The following is a 20,088-nucleotide window of genomic DNA, read 5'->3' as shown; positions in this document are numbered from 1 at the left end:
ATTTTTACTTCCTCCACATTTTATGTATATGAATTCACATTTTACATGTTTTATTTTGTGTATCCCTTAACTAATTATTGTAGACATAATTGATTTTACTATTTTTGTCTTTTAACCTTCATACTCACTTTATATATAAGTGATTGATCTTTTAGCTTTATGGTATGTTTGCTTTTAGCAGTGAAGTTTTTTTTCTTTCATAATTTTCTTACAGCCTTTTCTTTTCCACTTAAAGAAGTCCCTTTAACATTTCTTGTAAGGCCGGTTTTAGTGGTTATGAATACCATTTGTTTGTCGAGGAAACTCTATCTCTCCTTCAATTTTGAATGATAACTTTGCTGGGATGAGTATTATTCTTTATAGGTTTTTTTTTCCTTTTAGTACTTTGAACATTCCCTCTGAACTGCAAAATTTCTGCTGAACAATCAGCTCATAACCGTCTGGTGATTCTCTTGTATGTAACTAGTTGCTTTTCTCTTGCTGCTTTTAAGATTATCTGTTTATCAGATAATCAGATAACTTTTGACATTTTAATTTTTATGTATCTTTGTTTGGATTCTTTGGGTTTATCTTGTTTGGTGCTTTTTTTTGCTTCCTGTCTTTGGATGTCCATTTCCTTTCCCAGGTTAGGGACATTTTTAGCTGTTATTTCTTCAAATAAGTTCTGCCCCTTTCTCTCTTCTCTCGGAACCCTATAATACTAATGTTATTACAGTTGACATTGTCTCAGAGTTCTTAACCTATCCTCATTAAAAAAATGTTTTTTTGGGGGGCACCTGGGTGGCTTAGTCAGTTAAGCATCTGACTCTTGATTTCGGCTCAGGTCATGATCCCAAGGTCATGAGATTGAGCCTTGTGTTGGACTCTTCGCTGGGCCTAGAGCCTGCTTAAGCAGGCCTTGAGCCTGGGTGGCTCAGTTGGTTAAGCATCTGACTTAATCTTAGGTCATGATCTTGCAGTTCATGGGTTCGAGCCTTGTGTTGGGCTCAGTGCTGACAGCTTGGAGCCTAGAACCTGCTTTGAATTCTCTCCCTCTGCCCCCACCCCCCACCCCACCCGCTTGCATCTCTCTCTCAAATAAACATTAAAAAAAAAAAATTCTCTCCCTCTACTTCTCCCTCTCAAAAAAAATTTTTTTTTTCCTTTTTGCCATTTAGCTTGGTGATTTCAACTGTGCTGTCTTCAAGATGAGTGATCTGTACTTCTGCATCCTCTTATCTGCTGTTGATTTTCTGTAGTGCATTTTTCATTTCAGTTATTGTATTTTTCAGCTCTGATTTGTTCTTTTTATTTTTTTTTTATTAATTTTTTTTTTTTCAACATTTTTTATTTATTTTTTTGGGACAGAGAGACAGAGCATGAACGGGGGAGGGTCAGAGAGAGAGGGAGACACAGAATCGGAAACAGGCTCCAGGCTCCGAGCCATCAGCCCAGAGCCTGACGCGGGGCTCGAACTCACGGACCGCGAGATCGTGACCTGGCTGAAGTCGGACGCTTAACCGACTGCGCCACCCAGGCGCCCCTGATTTGTTCTTTTTATATTTTTTCTTTGTTGAAGTTCTCACTGAGTTCATCTACTCTTCTCTCAAGTCCCATGAGTATCTTTATAACCATTACTTTGATTGCTTATCTCTGTTTCATTTAGTTCTTTTTTCTGAGGTGTTGTCTTATTCTTTCATTTGGCACATATTCTTCAGTCTCCTGATTTTGTTTGACTCTCTCTTTCTGTGTATTAGATAGGTCAGTTCTATCTTCTGGTCTTGAAAGTAGTGACTTTAAGTAGAAGGTGACTTATGGGGCCTAGTAGTTCAATCCCCCCTGGTCACCAGAACCAGGTGTTTCAGAGGTGTCTCCTGTGTGGCCCTCCTGTTGCAACTGGGCTGTGACTGCTTTAGGCAGGTTGATGTTGCTAGTCCTCAGCCTGTCTGGCTACCGTGACTGAGTGTGACTACGGTGGACACACTGGTTGGCAGGATTGGCTCCTAGCACAGTTGGCTGTTGTGGGTGTGCTGGTGAGAGGGGCACCAGTCATGTCTGAGGCTGCCCACTGGGTGTGGTGGGGCAGAAGTTGTTTTAGGGGGCTGCTGGTCCCCACTGAGGATGTCCACTTGTTGTGGCAGGATGGGAGCGGTTTTGGAGGGTCACCTGCTATAGCAGTGGGGCAGGTTCACTGGGGAACACTGGGGCAGGTGACTGGTGGTAGCAAGGTAGAAGGAGGGTGTCAGAACTGACTCCCACCAGCTAAGCTGAAGGGGGTGGGGTAGGGGGGAGACATCCACTAGGCTTTCCCTTCCTGGAGAAAGATCCTACAGATCCCTGCCCTTTCAGCACACACCCTAAAATTAGTCAGTAAATTTCCTTCATAAATAATCCAGGTTCTTTTCAGACTGCTGTCCTTGTGCTGAGTCTTGGAGTGCATGATATGTGCTGGCCATTTAAGAGTAGAGTCTCAGTTTTCCAAAACCCTCTGGCTCTCCTGGAGTTAAGCCCTGCTGATTTTTTTTTTTTTTTTTTAATATTCATTTCTATTAGAGAGAGATAGAGTGCAAGCAGGGGAGGAGCAGAGAGAGAAGGAGACAAAGAATCCAAAGCAAGCTCCAGGCTCTGAGCTGTCAGCACAGAGCCTGACACAGGGCTTGAACTCAGGAACCGTGAGATCTTGACTTGAGTTGGAGTTGGATGCTTAACCAAATGAGGCACCTGGTGCCCCTAGCCCTGCTGATTTTTAAAGCCAGATGTTGTGGGGTTGTGTGGGGTAAGGATTGGGGTGGGGATTGCTTTATGTAGGGCTAGATTCTCTTGTTCCCCAGGGAAGACCTGCTTGCCTGTGATATCCCTTCTGCTTGTGAGTCACCACCCTGGGGGTTTGGTTCCCAGCTGTCTCTGCCCCTCTTAACCTTTTCAATATGGCCCTTAAAAAATATCTTTAATTGAGACAGTACTATTCTGCTAGTCTTTGGGTCATTTTCAGAGTGAGTTGCACTTGATGTTGGTGCAGCCTTGATGTTGCTGTAGGAGGACGTGAGTTTAGGATCCTCCTACTCCACAATCTTCTCAAGCTTCCCTGGATAAATACTCTCTAAATTAGACCTTTAGCCAGTACATTGCGGTGGCAATCCTTCCCTGGGAGGTCTTGCTTTTGTAAACTAGTTTTCAAGTTGTTTCTTGTTTAGCTCTATGGCTTTGGCTCTGATAGGAGTTTGTTGACAGTTTATTGACATTACAAATAATGCTGCAGTAAATATTCCAGTGTACTTTAGTAGTGCTGGGTATTTCTGTAGTGCTGGCTGGGTTTTTTTCCCTTATAAGATAGATTGTCAAATGGTATATGAATTCAAATATTTAAACGGCTAATAGAAACTATTAGATTGTTAGATTAAGTTTACAGTCTTGCCAGCAAGTATGAGAAGTAGATTTCCTCAGATGCCTGTGATGGATATTTTCCTTTTCTGTCTTTTATATTTTATAAATCTGATGTTAAAAATAGTATTTTACTTTTCAAATTTCACATTTTTCTACTATATGTGTGTGTGTGTATATATATATATATATATATATATGTATATATATATATATACACAAATCACGTATGTTTATGGCCTCTGTGTTTCTTTTTTTAAAATTTTTTAAAAAATGTCTTTGTTTATTTTTGAGAGAGAGAGAGAGCACAAGCAGGAGAGGGACAGAGAGAGAGGGAGTACAGAATCCGAAACAGGCTCAAGGCTCTGAGCTGTTAGCACAGAGCCCAACGTGGGGCTCAGACTCGTGAACCGCAAGATCATGACCTGAGCTGAAGTTGGATCCTTAACTGACTGAGCCAGCCAGGTGCCCCCGTGGCCTTGTGTTTCTATTCTGTGAATTTAATTCCCTGTTTTTTTCAGTGGCATTGTTCATGTTTTTGTTAATTTTTAGGAGATCTTTGTATATTAGAAATAGTAATCCTTTATAGGGAGATACATCTTTTTAAAAATGATTGATTTCGGGATTCCTGGGTGGCTTAGTCTGTTAAGCATCTGACTTCAGCTCAGGTCATGATCTCATGGCTCAGAGGAGTTCAAGCCCCACGATGGGCTCTGTGCTGACAGTTCAGAGCCTGGAGCCTGCTTCAGAGTCTGTGTCTGTCTCTCTCTGCCCCTTCCCCTCCCTCCCTCCCTCCTTCTCTCTCTCTCTCTCTCTCTCTCTCTCTCTCTCTCTCTCAAAAATAAATGAACATTAAAAATTTTTTTTAAATGAATGATTTTTTTTTCTAACATAGTGAATTTCTCCATTCATAAGAGAATGCATTTGTTTTGAAACTTTTCCTTGGAATTGTGAAAGACTTCACATTTAGAAGCTGATTTCTGTTTTGGACTATCTAGTTTTAGTATGTCTCTAGATATGTATTGTGAGTGTTTATGTGAATTTTAGCTGAGATTTGGTCAGCATATCAGGGAGAGATAAATACAGAGGCTAGATTTGCATTTATGTTATATTAATGTTTATTTGAGGGTAGTATTAATGGGGTTTCTGAATGTCTTCAGTTAAGACAAGTAGGTTGATGCTGAATGGTTTTTAGAAGCTTTTTCTTATTTTCAGATGTGTGCCCTTTAGTAAACTGGTTAAGGAATACCTTGGCTTAGAACTTCTAATGAGGAACAGGTTAGTGGTGTCTCTATCACTATTGGAGGGCAGGGAGGGCAGTTAGTAGGGCTCTTGGCCTTTCTAGCCTCTCTGTTGACCTGAGTATGCCTTACAAATAAGAATCATCGTTTTGTATGAGTGATGTGAGAAAAGCTGGGAAACACTCTTAACATGCTTCTTAGCCTAGTAAGTGAATTTGATAAACACACAGAAAAATAAAAATAATGAATGAGAAGTAATCTAAAACTTGAGAATTGAAGTGGGTGTACTTTTGGTTAACAGTTATTGTAGTATATTCTATAGTAAGCACTGGCAGTGTTATTTTCTAAGTGCTTACAAGACTTAGAATTCATCATAAAATAAGTATGTTTTTGGAGTTAGGCCACATTTAAGTCTTGTAATTGGGTTCTTTAGCTAATAGTTTATAGTACAGTCTCTACCCCCATCCTCAATGAAATTTAGGATGCTATTACTACAGTTTGTCGTTTGCTAGTGGTCGATATTTTTTTAAAGGTGTACTACTAAATGGAGATTTAATTCACATTTACTAGTTCTAACAGATCTGTTTTATAAAAAAATTATGTTTTGCAGCATCATTCTGGTCTCTAACTTAATTCATTTAATAAATATTTGAGTGCCTTCATGTCCTTAGTCCATTCTTATGGACTAAGAATACAGTAGTGAATGGGATTTGGCAGGGTCCTGCCCTTGTGGAGCAGAAGGAGGGTGGAGGGTACTAACCTAAATCTGTGAACAATTTAACATAGTAGTAAGTGCCATGAAGAAAACAGGCAGGGTTATTTGATGGGGGTTGGAAAGGGTGGGGTATTTTGGCTGGGATGACTAGGGAAATCATCTCTAAAGTAATCTTTTAGGTGAAGTCTTTAATCATGTGAAAAAGCCAACTTGCTTGTTTCTGAAAGTGTCAGCCTTCCAGGTGAAGGGAACAAGAAATTCAAAAGTCCTGAGACTTTAAGCTTGATGTGTTCACAAAGGAGTTTGGCTTATATTCTGAGTCTTCAGTAGAGGAGGAATATGTTGAGTTGCATCTTTAAGGTTGCTCTGGGTGCTCTATATCTAGATCATAAGAGCCACATAATTTCAGACTAGTGAGATGCTCAGATGAGCCCTCATTCTTCATCTTTCTCCCTCTCATCTGGTTCTAAATTCATTCATCTCTTAGTTGGGGAGAAAGATATAGGGAAAGGAAGAGCTGTGGGTGCCCCTAAAAAATGACCTCATGGTAATGGAGGGATAGAATTAGGATTGTGAAGGGGGCTCAGGTTTATATGTCAGAGGAGGTGGGAGGCAATGTGTGACAGTCCTGACACTTGAAGGCTGTGGTATTTTGTCCTGCCTCCCACTTAGACAAATAAAATAGGCTTTATAGAAGTTTACAGTTGTAATAGTAAAACACACACACAAAAGATCCCCCCAAAAAGAAGATAGGTAATATATAAAAAGTAAAAATTTCTCACAATCCTTCTGAAACAATCACTGTTAATACTTTATTATTGTAGGTTTTCTCACCTCTTTATAAATCAAGATTTTCCTCCCTCTTTCTAGATTAATATAAAAGATTCAAAATATATTTTGCATCTTTTATTTTGTCTTGGATGGCTTTTTTCCATCTGCACATACAAATTACTTCATTTATCACATAGATATTAACGTTTGTTGAATTCCCTATTAAGTATTTGGTCCCCCAATTTTTTTAAGTGTATCTATTTATTTTTTTTTTGAGAGACAGAGGGAGAGAATCCCAAGCAGGCTCCACGCTGTCAGTGCAGAGCCCGATGTGGGGCTCGAATTCACAAACCGTGAGATCATGACCTGAGCTGAAATCAAGAGTTGAAGGCTTAACCCACTGAGCCACCCAGGTGTCCCTGGTTTCCCAGTTTTTCAAGGATATGAACAGTGCTGTAATGAAGATGCTTATACATGTATCTTTTTAAGTTCTTATTTAAATTTAGTTAACATACAGTGTAATATTGATTTCAGGTGTACAATTTCGTGATTCAGCACTTAAATACAACACCTGGTGCTTATCACAAGTGTGCTCCTTAATCCCCATCACCTGTGTCCCCCCCACCTGTCTCTCCACTGGTAACCATCAGTTCTCCATAGTTTCTTGAGTCTGTTTCTTGGTTTGCCCCCTCTCTTTTTCCTTATGATTGTTTGTTACATATATCTTTAAACACTTGCCTTACACTTCTGTAGGATAAATTCCTAGAGTGCAATTGAATACTAAGTCAATCTTGAAAGTTTCTCAGATGTAAAATGGGATGTGAGTCCTACCTAGAGTATTTCTCTAAGGATTAGGTTGGATAATGTGAGTGGGATGTATGTAGTATGTATTGCCTCATATAGTAGGCAAGTAGTAAATGGTAGGTATTATTAATAATAAGACAAAATAAGTTTCTTTTTTTTTTAATTTTTATTTTATTTTATTTTTAACGTTTTTTATTTATTTTTGAGACAGGGAGAGACAGAGCATGAACAGGGGAGGGTCAGAGAGAGGGAGACACAGAATCTGAAACAGGCTCCAGGCTCTGAGCTGTCAGCACAGAGCCCGACGCGGGGCTCGAACTCATGGACCACGAGATCATGACCTGAGCCAAAGTCGGACGCTTTAACCGACTGAGCCACCCAGGCGCCCCAAGACAAAATAAGTTTCTAAGGGAGGAAGGTGTGAGAAGGATGGGATTCCCTATCAATCTCACCCTTTTCTAAAGAAGGAGATAAACCTCACTTCTGCATGATTGCTGACTCCCAGTCAGTGTCAGGGTGTTGTGTGTCCTAACTGCACACTCTTTGTCTTACCACCATTGTGTGACTGTGGACTACTGTTGCAGTTTTCTTGTTGCCCAGTTAAAACATTTGGTTATTTTTGGTTTGGTGACTGTCTCTGCTTGCTCCTGTTTGTAAGCTTCATTTTTGTACCAAAACTGAAATGTGAATGTTATGGTGGAAAGTTTATGGACTTTAAATTTAAACATATGTATATCTGGTTATTTTACCTATCACCTGGGTGCTCTTCAGCAAGTAGTGGTGATTTTTCTGTGCCTTGTTTAAAGAGTGGATGGAGGAAGGAATTTAAAATATTTGGGATCTTCATAAAAAAATTAAATGAGATAATTTATATATCAGTGTCTAATACACATCCTAGACATACTAATTTCTTTTTCTTCCTTTAAGGCAGAAAATTATGGCTTACACATTTTTTTAAAAAATTTCACCTGTTTAAATTTCACATGTTACTGATATGCAAGGGTAGTCACTCACACTTAAAATACAATAACTAAAGAAGAAGAGAAATGTAATTTAAAAAGTGTTAGACTAGAAGTCAGGAAACCTGGCTGGGCCCATGTTCCAGGTTGGTATAAGTGGTGGTATAACCCTTGATACATCTTTTGATCCCTATTCCCTATTCTCGTTTTTGAGTTGTCTATGAAATATTTTATGGAAATATACTAACATAAAAGTTTTTGATTAATTGAGTTAAGCAGAGGGTGTTACTTATGAGAACGTCCACATACTACTATTTTCACAATTACTCTATGTTGTTGAGTTGCTTTTTTCTAGAATTAAATTTTTGTCTTTTTTTTAACTAGGTTTAAGTGTTGTGTAAGCTGCATCAATGGAGCACATACAAGGGGCCTGGAAGACGATCAGCAATGGCTTTGGATTCAAAGATGCAGTGTTTGATGGCCCCAGCTGCATCTCCCCTACAATAGTTCAGCCATTTGGCTTTCAGCGTCGGGCATCAGATGATGGCAAACTTACGGACTCTTCTAAGACAAGCAACACTATCCGTGTTTTCTTGCCAAACAAGCAAAGAACAGTGGTATGTAAATGTTCCTCTCAGTAAGTTTAGCTGGCCATCTGCCTATAAAAAGCATTTTGGATAATTTCACTCACTTTATAGACAGGCAAAATTGTCACTTAGTGTCTTTATTAATTGGCTTTCCAGTTGCAGATTTTATTGCTTTATATTACTATGTTCCTTCCATACCTCCCACTTTTCCCCACCCCTTGGCCTTCCTTCAGTTGTTATTCTCGCCTGGAATGTCTTCTTTTGAAAAGCTCCCTTAGACTGTTCCAGTCAATTTTATGTATATATGTATTATGGATATTAAAGCAAAATGCTCACTTAAATTTTTTGGATGTTATAGTTGAGTATATAGAAGAAAATAAAATTACCTAGAAAAAATTATTTTGGTAAGTTTTGTAGGCCCTGGGCAAAGCTGGAGGTAGCTTAGAAAGCACAGCATCTTCCTCTTTTCCTGGGCACTGACACTAGCCAGTTATGTCTGCACAGTTCATTTTTGTAGTACCAGCAACAGGTTCATACTAGTAGCATCATGGTGGGACACTGCCACTTGGTTTTCTGACATAGAGTTCTAACTTTTCTGAGAAATAACTGCTCAAAATAGTTCCTTACTATCTTGGTGGAAAAAACCCCACCTGGTTAAAAAAGGAAAGTGAAGTTGTGCTAATTTTGCTTGGTGGAACATTTGAGAAAACCTTAGTTCAAAAACTTCCACGCTTCCTCCTTTCCCACTCCCCATTCTTTGAGTAAAATCAGTGCATTGGGCTTTTCTTTGTACCTGGGTGAGACAAAGTTCTGAGGTTGGAAAGTCCAGTCCAGAGTTCTGTTTTTGACAGTTCCACTCCCCTCTCCCAGTTTACTAATAAATTCCTTTATACTTCTTTTGTGAACTTAAGAAGGAGACTCCCAGTTATAGTGTTGTACCTTTACATACATTTTAAACTGAAGGCAAAACTCAAAAGGTATTTGAGTATTATTTTTGTTCCCCTTCCTAAAAATAAAAGTTGAATGGCTGGCAAAATAAATAGTAATAACCTCCTTAATATTTCAAAAGTGGCCTTTCATTTGCAAGGTGATTTTTTTACTTACTGTTATTGTTCATTCATCTTCTTATTTTTTTATTTTTTATTAAAAAAATTTTTTTTAAAGCTTTATTTATTTTTGAGACAGAGGGAGACAGAGCATGAGCAGGGGAGGGGCAGAGAGAGAGAGGGAGACACAGAATCCGAAGCAGGCTCCAGGCTCTGAGCTGTCAGCACAGAGCCTGATGCGGGGCTTGAACTCACAAACTGTGAGATCATGCGCTGAGCCGAAACGCTTAACTGACTGAGCCACCCAGGCGCCCCCATTCATCTTCTTTCTAACCTTAAATGGAGAGCCCAGGTGGGAAGTGTGAATGTAATGGGAAGCTAAGACTAGCTGAAGACCGTGTGGTACTGCTTCAGGCTAATACTGTGCCTGTCTTCCCCATTCCCATCTCCTGCCGGGTTGCCTGGAAGACTGGGAAACTTAGTTTGGCATAATGATTAATTAAGTATATGGACCTTTAAGACAACCACGCTCAAATATAAATCCCTGTATTGCCTTTTATTATCGTCTAGATAAGTTACATAATATTTTGAGCCCCTGTTTCCTCACCTTAATGAAATGAGGCTCATGCTGAATATACAGTAGCTGATTCATAAGTAAAATGGTAGCTATGATTATTTGAATTTTTCTACATCTTTGTAGCCCTTGACAGCTTTCAGTTGAGCACAGTCGGTAGTTGGGAACAAGTGATTTGGAAGCTTGGCTTCTCCTAAGGCTCTAGCAGATAAAATTAGTTTCTCCCATTTCTTTGACCAGAGATGGACCATCTTCTTTCAGCTGGCACGTATCTTCAGGGGAGCATTGGTGGAAGGAGTCATTTACTGGCCAGCACCATGAGTCAGCAGTTTCTAATCATTCCCAGGTTACTTCACTGCTTGGAACCTAAAATGACCCTCCTAATCACTTAGTAGGCTCCAGAAATAAGATTTAACTAATTTCAACATGTATCCATGGGGAGGTGTAGAGAGGAGAATGGCAGAAAGTGTATATATATGATTTAAATAATTGTAGGAGTATAATTGGTAGTTGCTTTTTCTTTCTTTTTTTTTTTTTAATTAAAGTTTATTTATTTATTTTGAGAGAGAAAGAGCACAAGCAGGTGAGGGGCAGAGAGGAGAGACGGAATCCCAAACAGGCTCCATCAGCACAGGGCCTGATGAGGAGGCTCAAACTTATGGACTGTAAGATCATGATCTGAGCTAAAAACCAAGACACTTGCCGACTGAGCTACCCATGAACACCATTTTAGAGTTGCTTTTACAAAAACTTTTTTCTTGGGGCGCCTGGATGGCTTAGTGAGTTAAGGGTCCGATTCAGCTGAGGTCATGATCTCACGGTTCATGGGTTCAAGCCCTGCGTCGGGCTCTGCTGACAAGTCAGAGCCTGGAGCCTGCTTCAGATTCTGTGTCTCCCTCTCTGCCCCTCCCCTGCTCGCACTCTGTCTCTGTCTCTGTCTCTCAACAATAAATAAAAGTTAAAAAAATTTTTTTTCTTGTCATTTATTTTGTAAATATGTGTCTCTTTGCCACTCCTTGTTATTAGATGGGTGCTTGGACCATAGCTGAGGACCATTAATTACCATTACAATCAACTGACGGCTAAAATACAGATTCCTGGGCTTCATTCAAGTTCAACTTAATCAGAATCCTTGGATGTGTTGGAGGGGAGAAGCTGGGAATCTTTATTTTCATAAGTTCCTTGGATGATTCTAATGCCAGCCACATTTGGGAACCCCACTTGGATTAGAGAATATTTAAAGAACTATCTAGCTCTTAGAGTATTTGGTTTTTTTTTTTTTAATGTTTATTCATTTTTTTGAGAAAGAGCATGAGTGGGGGAGGGGCAGAGAGAGAAGGGGAGACACAGAATCTGAAGCAGGCTCCAGGCTCTGAGCTGTCAGAACAGAGCCTGACTCGGCTCAAACTCATGAACTGTGAGATCACGACCTGAGCTGAAGTTGGACGCTTAACCAGCTAAGCCACCCAGGTGCCCCTAGAGTCTGTGACTTTAATGAAGATTAATGATATAGCACCTTATATTTTTCAAAGCTCTACTGCATAGTATTTGATGCAAGTAATGATTCTGTTAGTGTGTGTTTGTTAGTCTTCATTGTCCTCATTCTTGATGTCTTATCTTCATAGTTCAGATCAGTATATCTCACTTTTACTTAGTTTTTTTTCCTGAAAACTGTAAGTTAGTGGGTCTAAGGGTATAACTACTTCAAGAAACCTAAAATAAACTTGCTATGGAACATTTTAAATAAATACTTTAGACTTTTCAAATAGATCCAAACATATGCTCTTACCTGCCTTTGGGAAGGAGCTGGTTTGGCCACTGTCAGCTGTCACACTTTAACTGAGCACAGGAGCTCCACTGTGGGCAATTTACAAGTACCATAGATCTACATTTTGTTCTCCTTACTGGCCATACTCACTCTAGTTGCCTCAGTTTTAATTAACTTTATTGGCTTTAAAAACAAAATGTATGGGGCTTTTATCAAAACTCTTAAAGTCTTATTCAAAAAAATTTTTTTAATGTTTATTTTGAGAGAGAGAGAGCACAAGCAGGGAAGGGGCAGGGAGAGAGGGAGATTCCCAAGCAGGTTCCTCACTGTCACCGCAGAGTACGACTAGGGGCTCAACCTCACGACCCATGAGATCATGAACCAAAATTAAGAGTTGGATGCTTAACTGACTGAGCCACCCAGGTGCCCCATTAGTTGAAATTTTTATATAGCTGCCATTGTTAGTACTCCAGGTACTCATACTTCCTACTAGGCCTCTGAGTGCCTGCCTAGCTTTTGAGGATGGGGTACAGGACAATGTGGAGGGACATACACTAAGGCTACTTGAAATGGTGTGCATGTTTATTTAAATTAACAGTGGTCTGCTTGCCTTTACTAGTGTGAAATGTATATGAGATGGAATTTTTGTTAGGAAGATAACAAACCTGTTGTTGAAAACAGGTTGAAACGCAGTTTTGATCAGAAAAACTCATGTTTATAGATCAGATTGATTGATTTTCTTTTCTGGTGGATGTTCCTGCTTGCATGTACATTTCAGTCAGTCAAACAAATTAGACCAGTGTGAAGGGAAATGTGATAATTTTATCTTTCTCAACCACTCTCTTCTGATAATAGCTAGAGGTATGTCTTTTCATACTCATACAATATATGTAAACATATATGGGTTTCCCTGCCCTTTAAGTAATCTTATTCTTTGTATTATTCTGAAAAATATTTTCCCACAATTGATAAATCATGGACATCCTTCCCTTTAGGTCATTATAAATAATATAGTAGTGTCTTAATGTGACATATACAGATATTTTAGGCTTTATTTAAGCATTCCCCTATTGCTGGACATTCCAGCTATTTCCTGTGTGTGTGTGTATGTGTGTATTTATCATTACAAACAATGCTGTCATAAATCTTCTTCACATACCCTTACAGACTGGTGCATTTATTACTATGCTTATCAAAGGATGTGCAGCCTTTGTTGGTTCTAAAGATGGCTTTTTGTTTGTAGGTCAATGTGAGAAATGGAATGAGCTTGCATGATTGCCTTATGAAAGCACTCAAGGTGAGGGGCCTGCAGCCGGAGTGCTGTGCAGTGTTCAGACTTCTCCATGAACATAAAGGGTAAGAACTCAAAAGTCAGTCAGATTCTCTTTCATACTAGTAAGGAGCTGCTGGCTTCAAATAATAAGTTTGTATTTTTAAAAAAGTGTGCTAGCTTGTCACAGAATATTATGTATTTATATACCCTTGTTCATAGACAACTGAGAAAAATAAAATACTAAAACTTGAAATTATTGCTGAAACATTGCACTGAAAAAAGAATACATATTAGGTGTTGATAGTATTCCATAGATGGAAACAGTAGTGTAAGGTAATATGTTTCTTGAAAGCAAAAATTTTTGTTTTTCCTGGAATGCAGTAGACAGAATAGATACTCAGAAAGTGTTTGCATTATTATGTATAGTTAAAGAATCCTATCCTCAAGAGATTAACTCTCTTGTAATTCACTCCATCAGTCTTTTTTTTTTTTTTTTAAGTTTGTGTTTAAGTAAGCTCTACACCCAGCATGAGGCTCGAACTCACTACCCCAAGATCAAGAGTTGCATGCTTTTCTGACTGAGCCAGCCAGGTGCCCCTCATTCATTCATTTTTATAACAGTTAATGTTTACTCAATCTGTATAATTTGTAATTTCTGCTTCAGGAAAGATCCATAGTTCATCTTCTTTCTAATGCTGGTGGCTTGATAGAAGCATCCCATCAAAGGCTAGGAGTAAACCCTATAGCTTCCATAATTATCCATTATTATCCCCGCAAATTGGGGGAAATAATCTTTACTTTCTTCTTGAAAAATGCTAGTTCTGTTATTGATCTTCAGCTCACCATCTTTTCTGTCTCAAGGAGTTTCCCAGTTTGAGAGAATAGCCTAGGAAATGAGTTAACTCAAAAGGACAAGCAAAAATTCCACTATGCTGTTCCCCTCAGTGTAGGAGGTAGTTTGTTGAAGTGCAGATATTTGAAGCATATGTCAGCTTTATCTGGGTATAGCCCCAGGTTGGTCCAGAGCCAATCTGTAGTGCTCCTTAAAGACTAGAAGGATTCTGAGACGTTGAGTGGCTTGTCCAGTCTTGTCCAAGGCTACGTTGGTTTAGAGCTACCCTAGCTTCTCTACTGGACGGATAGCACCTGAAGACTAAGGACACAGGGCTGCCCCTGTCTCTCTCCATTAGGATGAAGTAGGACTTTGGAGTCCTTGTATAGGGAATTATATTAAGGAAAGGATTATTTACTATTGGATAACCAGAAGAATGGCTGGAATCAGCTTCTGGTAGGCAAAGGGAGAAATTTGAATTATGCTATATATGTGTTCTCTCCCTACATGAGAATATTCTTTCTTTAAGAAGTGGGCCTGATGGACTTGATGGACTACACAAGACATGAGAAAGGAGCTGCTTTTTTTTTTTTTTGAAACTTTTTACTTTAGTGTATCTATTTTTCTGTGTTGTTTGTTCTAGGCACAGAAAGAATGGTGTCAGAGTAAATGTTGAGACAGTTAAGTCCCCTGTCACCTTACAGACCTTGCAAACAACTCTACAGATGTGAGCCTGTTGTTAATTTCATTTGTGATTCCTTTGTATTTATGTATCTGCTAGACTGAAGTAGGCTATTGAAGATTAAATTTTGCTATTACAGCAATATTTATACCCCACTGTAGTATTTTAGTATTCTTACAGGATTTTAAGGTCACAGAGTCCAATTTATTGCATATTTACTTTATCATGAGAGTGTTATAGTTCATTATTTTATTTTATTTTTAATTAATTTAAATTTTTTTTTTTTTAATTTACATCCAAATTAGTTAGCATATAGTGCAACAATGATTTCAGGAGTAGATTCCCTAATGCCCCTTACCCATTTAGCCCATACCCCCTCCCACAGCCCCTCTAGTAACCCTCTGTTCTCCTTATTTAAGATTCTCTTATGTTTTTGTCCCCCTCCCTGTTTTTATATTATTTTTGTTTCCCTTCCCTTATGTTCATCTGTTTTGTCTCTTACAGTCCTCATATGAGTGAAATCATGGTATCTGTCTTTCTCTGACTAATTTCACTTAGCATAATATCTTCCAGTTCCATCCACGTAGTTGCAAATGGCAAGATTTCATTCGTTTTGATTGCCAAGTAATACTCCATTGTATGTATATACCACATCTTCATTCATCCATCGATGGACATTTGGTCTCTTTCCATACTTTGGCTATTGTTGATAGTGCTGCTGTAAACATGGGGATGCATGTGTCCCTTCGAAACAGCATCCCTGTATCCCTTGATAAATACCTAGTAGTGCAATTGCTGGGTCGTAGGGTAGTTCTATTTTTAGTTTTTTGAGGAGGCTTCATACCGTTTTCCAGAGTGGCTGCACCAGCTTGCATTCCCATATAGTTCATTGTTTTAAAATAAACTTTATTCTGGGGCACCTGGATGGCTCAGTTGGTTAAGTGTCTGGCTCTTGATTTTGGCTCAGGTCATGATCTCACCATTCGTGGAATTGAGCCCCATCAAGTCCTGTGTCTGTCTCTGTGCTGACAGCATGGAGCCTGCTTGGGATTCTCTCTCTGTCCCTCCCCTGTGTGTGCTCTCTCTCTCAAAATAAAAAATAGACAATAAAAAAAAAAAAAAAAAAGAAACTTTATTCTAAGAGTATAAGCTTTGGAGTCCAGCTGAGCTGGATTCCAACATAGGCTCTTATACTTGGTGTGTGGCCTTGAACAAGTTACTTTCTTGGGGCCCTAATTCTCTCATTTTTAAGATAGGGATAAAATGCTTACTTCATAGCTTTGTTGTATGAGTTAAATAAGTTAGTATTGTCTGAGATTAAGTTTTATATTTATATAGTATGAGATAAGTGGTAGCTGTTATTATTTGGCGTTGAACTCTTACCTTGTTTAAATATTTGCCTTTTATATATGTTTTTAAAAATTGCCTTTAGTAAAAAAGCGCGTTTAGATTGGAATACTGATGCCACCTCGTTGATTGGAGAAGAACTTCAAGTAGATTTCCTGGATCATGTTCCCCTCACAACACACAACTTTGTAAGTTGTGGAGCTCTTCTCTTTTTGTGGTGTGTTGGGTGTTTTAGCTGGTGTAATTGGACCTTCTCAGAGGTAATAAGCAAAAGCATATGCATTGTTGGATTATCTAAAGCTGTCGTTTTGTGATGTTTACAGTAAGGCAATTTAAGTTTAATTAGTCACATATATACTTTAATTTCTAGGAGTGAATTTTACAAATGTTGGAAGTATGATTCTTTTTTATAAAGGTCTCTTTTGGATGTATGGGATCTGTTGGGGGCCAAAAAAGAAATTATTTTGTCTTTTGTCATTCTTCATTTATTTACACCTCTTCCAGGCTCGGAAGACCTTCCTGAAACTTGCCTTCTGTGACATCTGTCAGAAGTTCCTGCTAAATGGATTTCGATGTCAGACTTGTGGCTACAAATTTCATGAGCACTGTAGCACCAAAGTACCTACTATGTGTGTGGACTGGAGTAATATCAGACAACTCTTGTAAGGCACCATTCTTTTCTCAAAGAATATAAGCAGGTGGGGAGGTAAAAACTCTCTTGAAGGTATTATTGTATATTTGACCAACGAGTCTGGGTTTTAGACTTACTAAGTAAATTGTCATGATCTGGATATCATCTACTTTAGCAGCATGACAGTTGTGAAACCAGGGAGTTTGAGTGTGGCATACCTCTAAAGCAAGCAGATGGGATTGCTGTTTGTCAAATGGAGATTGGTGTACTGTGACTCACTGAGGCAAAGAGCAAAAGGATAAGAAAACCAAAAGACTTGGCTTTTCTCTCTTAACAGTATCATCTTTTAGGTTATTGGCGGGCACAACTCTTTATTTTGTTAAATGATGTTAAACATTTGTTATTGAGAAGGAGCAGAAAGCATAGTTGGTGCTATTGTCTTCACCTCAAACTGGAGACGTCAGTTTTAAAATGATATAAATGTAGGGGAGTCTGGGTGGCTCAGTCGGTTGAGTGTCCGACTCTTGATTTCAGCTCAGGTCATGATCTCATAGTTTATGAGTTCAAGCCCCACATCAGGCATATGCTGACAATGTGGAGCCTGCTTGGGATGTTCTCTCACCCCCTCTTTCTCTGACTCTCCTCTGCTCATGCTCTCCCTCTCTCTCAAAATAAATAAACCTAAAAATAAAATGAAATGAAATAAAATGATGTAAATGTAAAACCTCAAAAGGTACTTGAATCCCTCAGGAGACAAACCAGTTCCCAAAATATATTTTCATACAAAGTGTATTTTAGTAAGGTTTAAATTGAGAATACATGAAAAGTCAAAGTTTTATCCCTTTTTGAGAGTACTAGAAAAACAAAGGGAATGTTATTAAACCCTGACGGGAACACCTTTTTTAAAAGCTTTTATAGTAGTCACATTGTGTTTGCTTGCGTAGCCTAACTGGCACAAGCTTGGAGTTTAGTAGAAGTGGGTGAGAATCTCAGTGTTTCCATTAACTAACTAACCACCTCTGAGCCTCAGTTCACTCATATGAGGAAAGGGGATTGCCTTCCTTGCAGGGTTCTCGTGAGGATTAGCTGAGGTAGCTAGCACGTGAAGTTGCCGAGCACAAGTGCTCATCTTGTGGAAAGAAGATGCCCAATTAATGTTGTCATCTCTTTTCCTCTTATTTATGACATTTGGTGCTGAATGACATTTATTTTTCATATTCAGTCTTTTCATTTATGTGTTTTCAAGACAGAATGTTTCCAGAAAGGCTCTTTGTGATTTAGGTTATAATGTGCCCTACTTTAGAATTTAAAAAAAAAAAAAAAAAAAAAAAAATTATTTTGATATAGTGGGATATTGGACCAGTACTTTTTAGAAATGCACAGGGGCGCCTGGGTGGCTCTGTGGTTGAGGATCTGACTTTTGATTCCACTCAGGTCATGATCTCCCAGTCATAAGATCAAGCCCCATGTCAGACTCTATGCTGACAGCATGGAGCCTGCTTGGGATTCTCTCTCTGTCCTCTCTCTGCCCTTCTACTACTTGTGCTCGCTCTTTCTCTCTCCCCCCTCATTAAAAAAAAAAAAGTTCAGAAATGTACACTAGAAGCTATTATGTTCATTGGCAGGTCAATATTGTTCATATTCTGTACTCATTCAAGCCCAGTCATTTGGATTGGTGGTCCCTCTACTCTAAAATGGTTGATGAAAATGTGACTAGAAAATGTGGTTTAAAAAAAATTTTTTTACATTTATTTATTTTTGAGAGACCGAGACAGAGCACAAGTGGGGGAGGGGCAAAGAGAGAGAGGGAGACAGAATCCGAAGCAGGCTGCAGGCTCCAGGCTCCGGGCTCCAGGCTCCAGGCTCCAGGCTCCAAGCCGTCAGCACAGAGCCCTACATGGGGCTTGAACTCACAAACTGTGAGGTCATGACCTGAGCTGAAGTCGGACACTTAACCAACTGAGCCACCCAGGTGCCCCTGAAAATGTTTGAGTAGCTGTTTGCAAGAGTTGCAAGACAAGGCAATTTGACTGTAAAATTACTGCCATTATAAAAAACCATAAACTCAGTCTTCCTCTGATTTCACTTAGATTGTTCCCAAATTCTCCTATTGGTGATAGTGGGGTCCCAGCACTGCCTTCTTTGACAATGCGTCGGATGCGAGAATCTGTTTCCCGGATGCCTGTTAGGTAATTTTTTTTACTTACGGCTTTTCTTTGGAAAATTACATTGGGGCAGGTGGGACTGAAAGCCTGAATATAAAAGACCAGAGTTCCTTTGCATTCCCTTCTCTCCCTGTGTAAACGCTTTACTATTTCTGTGGAACTTAATACTAGTATTAGAGCAAAATGTAGTCTTGTAGTTTTTATATTCTGAAAAGTGACACAGACTGCAGTTTTCTTCTGCTATCATAGCATATCCCTTAATGTCTCATCACATTTTAAAGACCTTCAGATTTTGCTTTCCTCAGTATGTAGTAAGTTGTGCCTCAAGGAAAGAGTCCCATAACTATATACGGTGATCCAATAAAAATAAAACTCCTAACTTTGAAATGCTATTTATCTCCTTACATTGCTGAAACCATGGTATTTAATAGACTGTGATCTTTAAAAAGAGTCTAGTTAGATTTTTAATATAAATATCCTTTCTAATGTGCTTGTGAGTTTGCATGTAACTTGTCTTTTTTCTGTTCTCCTGCTTGGAAGTTAGAGCTTTGTTGAGTTCACATGTCTTATTCAGTGTTACACATGAATTTGGAACCTAAAATAAAATCTACATCTTTTTCAAAATATCTGACTTTAATGTATATACAATTGAATAACATTTAATGATCTTTTTAAAACTACCATGGAAATTGTTAAAGGCAGCATATCTCAGAACAATGAATTTGTATTGAAATAATATCTGGATATACATTTGTGTATGGCTTATTTTTCTTGAAATTTCATCAGAAATTGTACTTGCTTCTGAAGATTTCATTACTAGAAGACAAGCTTTTGAAGGCATAAATACTGAATTCCTGAGAAGGCAATTTTTCAAGGCAGTAGAACAGTTTCTCAGAAAAACTAGCCTTCTGTTCCTTGAATTCATGCATGGTGTTACTTGCATCTGAACAAAACTCAAAATAATTTGTAGAGCAAATAATGAAAATGTTATACTTGCTGCGTGTTCCCATTGTGGTTGATAGGGGAGTGGGCTTGACTGGAAGAGGCCAGTGATTAATTTTACAGTTGTGTTTTGGCATCCTGAAAACTGAATTCACATTAACTGACTTTTAGAGCTGGTTAAGTGGGGAGAGGGTGCATAGTAGCTAAAATGCTGGCCTTTTTGCGGACATGCTCAATAGTCTAACCGTCTTAAATTTAAGACTTCTCCTTTAAGCTCTCTCAGTCAGTCTCTAAACTGGGCAAATTCCAACTAGGTTGGTAGTTGGTGGCATGGTTGGCAAATGTTAGTCTGTTCTTTCCTAGAGATGGTCTAAAAATTTGGGAGTATTCT

General features: G+C 38.8%; 1 protein-coding gene across 3 annotated transcripts in view; it reads left to right on the top strand.

The window, feature by feature from the left end:
- Window positions 1-20,088, top strand: part of RAF1 (Raf-1 proto-oncogene, serine/threonine kinase) — an 83,019-nt gene that overhangs the window by 43,838 nt on the left and 19,093 nt on the right. For 2 of the 3 annotated variants that reach the window (XM_042911135.1, XM_042911139.1), the window contains exons 2-6: window positions 8,235-8,467; window positions 13,069-13,181; window positions 16,045-16,147; window positions 16,464-16,621; window positions 18,681-18,779. In XM_042911135.1, coding sequence (XP_042767069.1) covers window positions 8,261-8,467; window positions 13,069-13,181; window positions 16,045-16,147; window positions 16,464-16,621; window positions 18,681-18,779 — 680 coding nt within the window. In that variant the 5' untranslated portion in view covers window positions 8,235-8,260. Of the gene's footprint in view, window positions 1-8,234; window positions 8,468-13,068; window positions 13,182-16,044; window positions 16,148-16,463; window positions 16,622-18,680; window positions 18,780-20,088 lie in introns of those variants that run through there. The other variant, XM_042911140.1, reaches the window with a different exon arrangement.

The sequence above is a fragment of the Panthera leo genome, chromosome A2 (assembly GCF_018350215.1).
Source record: "Panthera leo isolate Ple1 chromosome A2, P.leo_Ple1_pat1.1, whole genome shotgun sequence".
Classification (NCBI taxonomy): Eukaryota; Metazoa; Chordata; class Mammalia; order Carnivora; family Felidae; genus Panthera; species Panthera leo.
The sequence above is the reverse complement of the archived record's forward strand: the minus strand, read 5'-3'. Positions and strand labels throughout refer to the sequence as shown.